General features: G+C 39.8%; 1 protein-coding gene across 3 annotated transcripts in view; it reads right to left on the bottom strand.

Annotated features, from left to right (window-relative positions):
* The window catches only part of MOCS1 (molybdenum cofactor synthesis 1), a 23,138-nt gene extending 20,623 nt beyond the window's left edge, over nucleotides 1-2,515 (bottom strand). For 2 of the 3 annotated variants that reach the window (XM_019473248.1, XM_009283741.2), the window contains exons 1-2: nucleotides 2,386-2,493; nucleotides 1,551-1,718 (exon numbers count right to left, since the gene is read on the bottom strand). In XM_019473248.1, coding sequence (XP_019328793.1) covers nucleotides 1,551-1,707 — 157 coding nt within the window. In that variant the 5' untranslated portion in view covers nucleotides 1,708-1,718; nucleotides 2,386-2,493. Of the gene's footprint in view, nucleotides 1-1,550; nucleotides 1,719-2,385 lie in introns of all 3 variants that reach the window. The other variant, XM_019473250.1, reaches the window with a different exon arrangement.
* Between the last annotated feature and the right edge of the window lie 1,985 nt (nucleotides 2,516-4,500).

Genomic DNA, 4,500 nt, shown 5'->3' with positions numbered 1-4,500 from the left:
TTGTAGCGAGGGGGGTGTCGGTCTCTTCTCCCAAGTAACTAGTGATAGGACGAGAGGAAACGACCTCAAGTTGCTCCAGGGGAGGTTTAGATTGGACATGAGGAAAAATTTCTTTACTGAAAGAGTGGTTAAACATTGGAACAGGCTGCCCAGGGAAGTGGTTGAGTCCCCATCCCTGGAGGTATTTAAAAGACGTGTAGATGAGGCGCTTAGGGACATGGTTTAAGTGGGCATGGTGGTGTTGGGTAGGTGGTTGGACTCGATGATCTCAGAGGCCTCTTCCAACCTTAATGATTCTATGATTCTATAACTCAAATTCTGCAGAAGACATTTTTAGACTTGTTTTCCCTTCAATGAGTTTTCCCATAGTTGTCACACATGATCTCTTTAGTTTTGAGACTTTTATCTTGATCCCAAACTTGTGCACCATAGAGTAACGCCAAAGTCTGAGAAGACTAAAAGTGTTTATAGACTTAATTTGCCAATTTTCAATATACCTTAGAAAAAAACCAGCCAGGCTAATACAAATTCATGACAGAATGAACTAATGCAACAGGACAATCATCTTAACATCCATTTCCTTTACCCTAAGATCACTACTCTCGTTATCCATTAAAATGATCACTATGAATCTGTCAAAGTTCAGCTGTGAACAAGAACACAGGCAGAATAATGAAAACAGAGCAGGAGCCGAGACCAACTGTTTTCTGCACTAAAGCTCAGTGTATCAGTAGGCAGTTACTCTACTTTCAAGACCTTCATCTTCCATATTAATCTTTTGTTATCTACAGTACTTATAACAAGTATACGTGCAGAAACAGACAAGTTCAGTTGCCTACAATACACCAAAGTGCACCCACCTACATAGCCTTAATCTAATACATTGCCGCTACACAAAGCTATTGTAATGTCCATAACATACAAGACTTTGGACAGGGAAAAAAGCACCGGGCTCAACAAAAAAAACAGGTGCAGTCAGTCAACACAACACCAATTGAAGGAGATAGGCTTCTAAAATTACCCAGTAATTTATCTTCCATTGAAGTAATAGTCTTCATCAATAACTGTAAAAACAGGCATTTCCACCACTCCTTATTAACAGATGTCACTTGCTTGTCTGTGTTTATCAAGGCAACAAAACAAAACCACAAAACAAAACCCCCCAAAAATCCAGAAGAAAAGTGCTTACAAAGAAAACAGGTTGTCAACTGTTCCTCCCTAGTGAGGACCTGGTCACATCAATTCTTGATTTTTCACCCCAAGGCTGCATTATTGCAAGCTATTCTAGTAGTTGTTGAACATGAAGACAACGCTAAGTTCAGCTGTTATAATATCAAGAGAGGTAAGTTCCATCCAAGCAGGAGAGCAGAACTGGAAGTTTTCTGAAAGGAACTATCTTGCATTTCACAATGTTGGGAAAAAGCACCGTTGTTTAATGTATAATTATTCTTCAGGTTGCTGGACTGTATTAGTAGATAGTTATAAACGTAGTTCTTGGATCAATATATAGCAAGTAACTTTGAAACACACTGTATTTATTGGGAACTCACCCACAATGTCAACCACATCGGGACGGATAAGTGGCTCTCCTCCTGTCAGTCGGATCTTCTCTACACCTTCTTTCACAAACAGTCTGGCTAGGGTGATTATCTCCTGAGCAGTAAGTAGCTCCGATTTAGGGGTTAGCTGAACACCTTCCTCTGGCATACAATACTGACCTGAAACAAAGAATACAGAAATACATGGGAAAAAAATAACCAGCAGCAGTTAATCTAATATTGATGGGCAAAATGCACCGAGTGCAACCATCTTTAATGGATGTCAAACAACTCTGCTTTTCTGAAATACAGATAAGATCATACACCAAATCTTACAATCTCCTACAATTTCTTGTTTTCCTTCAGAAGAAAACCCAAGACTCACTTGATAGGTCTCAAAATTACAATGGATCCACTTTGAAGGAAAAGCTGATCTTATTTCTATCTAACCTGCATTCAAACAGAGACACCAAACTGAACTGGCAAGCACTGGGACATTGCCACAAACTTTGCAGACGTAATTGTGGGAATGCCTAGGGCATGCTCCTCACACACTTTGGGTACGGCATACAAACATCCACAAGCACCATCATCCAAACCACACCAAGTCTGATGAAAGACCTGTCACTCCCATCTACCTCTGGCAGATCCCTAGGCTTACTCCTGCTTCTCCATTCCTCCAGCAGCGCAGCCCCAAATCAGTCTCTATCTATCCTTCACCATATTATTTTGTGAAGACAAGAAACAGCACAGGGCCAACACAGCAATAAGAACCCTAACTCAATTCTTGACCTTTGCACGATATGGTGCATAAGAGCTTTGTGCAAGAAAGCAAGCAGACACTTACACCTGAGGTTGCATTTCTCAGTCAAAGAAATTCGCAAGTAGTTGTGCTGACGCCCAAAGCTGTCTGTCAAAAAAGCAGAGAAGGGAGCAGCATGTTCCAGTAGAAAGCGTCCTCTCCCTGAGCTTTGCAATTCCTGTAATGAAAACAAGCAAGTGCCAAATATTTGAATAGTTATCCTATCAACTTGCTGTATAAATATTAACTTTGAACTCAACTGATAATTACTATTCCATTTTTCCCCACAGGAACAGCTGCACAAGAAAACCCATGACTTGTCTTTATGCTCAAAACTGGCCATTTATTGATTACGTTTCACACCCTACTTAATTCCATGGAACTGTACTAAAATTTTCCCTGTGCATTTTAAGACACAGGCTCTTTGCCACAGGTGCTTCGGGCTTTTTGTGTAGAATAGGAGGCAACTTTTTTCAATTGTGTGTTTCTTCTCTTTCCAAAATCAATGATCCAGGACAACCCAATGTCACTACAGCCCTCAGATAAATTAGATCATATGGAAGGGTCCCTCCCTGCACTTCAGCACAAGAGAACCAAAAGTTGATGAAACACTGCATCTCTGCTTGTGTCCCTACCAACTTTCATGTGCCAGACATAACATCTTGTTAATAGCAAAACCGTATTATTGCTGTGTACAATTATGTTTCATGATGTCTGTTTCAAGAACATTTCCAACAAGGTCTTCTTGCCCAAATCCATACAACAGAATACTTCCAAAAAGCTTGTCTCCATTAAAAGATGATAAATAATACAGGACACAGTAGGACTGGAAAAGAAATGTATGATCCTGAACACTCCACCTGTTCAAGCCTGCATAAAAAGATTCAGATTTTTAAAAATGTCTTTATTAACTGTCATGAAGTGAATATTAAAAGTGATTTCTATTTACAGTTTTGGGTTTTTTTAAAGCACAGCGTAACATATTCTAGAGCAACACAGTTTTCAGAAAGTACTGAGTGTTTGCCCTCCAGAATGAGGGCTGATCACTTTAGGTATCAAATGAAATATCCCAAATTAGTAGCTGCTACTGGAAACAAATACAGTTCAAGCTTATACCAAGCATCTTTAGAACATCACTACCATCAACACCAGAACACTGTTGGTTATAGCAAGGTCTAACTGCAGGGAGTCCCACTGCCTTTAGCCCATGACTTTCAAATTACCATGTTATATCTATATTTTTCTACACCTGTAAAGCAGAGCTGAAACCACTCTGCTACTTTTAGAAAATATTTCAATACCTTAAGTGAAACATACAGTAACTGAACCAACTCTTATCACAGTACTGCAGAAAAGCAAGAGTTTACCAACGTGCTTCAATCAGCTGGTGGATACTTGGTTCAGGCACTACATACAAACGTCCACAAACAACATCATCCAAACCCTGCCAAGTCTGGTGTCTTTTCATCTACTATATCACAGTTAAATTAACATTTTATAGGAGGCCAATTTAATAACTCTGACAGAGGCCAGCTGCATAGCATCACAAAACAAAACAGAGAAAACAGGATCAAAATAATTAAAGGAACTACCTTCACTGTGATCTTGTTAGTTAACCACATACAGACACTTAATATCCAGCTGAGAAAACTGGAAGAAACCTAAAGGACTCCTGGATGTACAGTGAACTTCATCTCCAGTGAAAGAGCACATACAAAACCGTTTCTGGATACATGGTGTTCACAAAGTTAAAAAAGTGAGGGGGGAAATAATCAGCTGCAGAATTGTGCCTCAAGTCAAAATCATGCTGGCTAGTCTTGATAGGCTGCAGCAGGCAAAGGATTAGATAAAGTTTTGACATAAATTTAAGATGTAGAATAAGGAACCAGACAAAATGACACATTAGCTAGTAATCAAGCTGCTTAACTGAGCAAAAGTTATGATTTCCATCTAGTGAAAAACAGACCTGTGAAATCTCCAGACATACTAAAATCGGTACATATGGGATGATGCCAAAGGACTCGGCAGAAACACACACAGCCGCGGCCACCATCTCCCTGGCTCTGGTCATCACTAGTAGTAACCACAGGAGTTAATCCTGCACAGTATTTCCAAACAGCCCTAGCAAGAAGTCTGGAAATGGTCAGCTAAAATGTTGAA

Source organism: Aptenodytes forsteri, unplaced genomic scaffold (genome assembly GCF_000699145.1).
Source record: "Aptenodytes forsteri isolate BGI_AS27 unplaced genomic scaffold, ASM69914v1 Scaffold309, whole genome shotgun sequence".
Taxonomy (NCBI): domain Eukaryota; kingdom Metazoa; phylum Chordata; class Aves; order Sphenisciformes; family Spheniscidae; genus Aptenodytes; species Aptenodytes forsteri.
The sequence above is the reverse complement of the archived record's forward strand: the minus strand, read 5'-3'. Positions and strand labels throughout refer to the sequence as shown.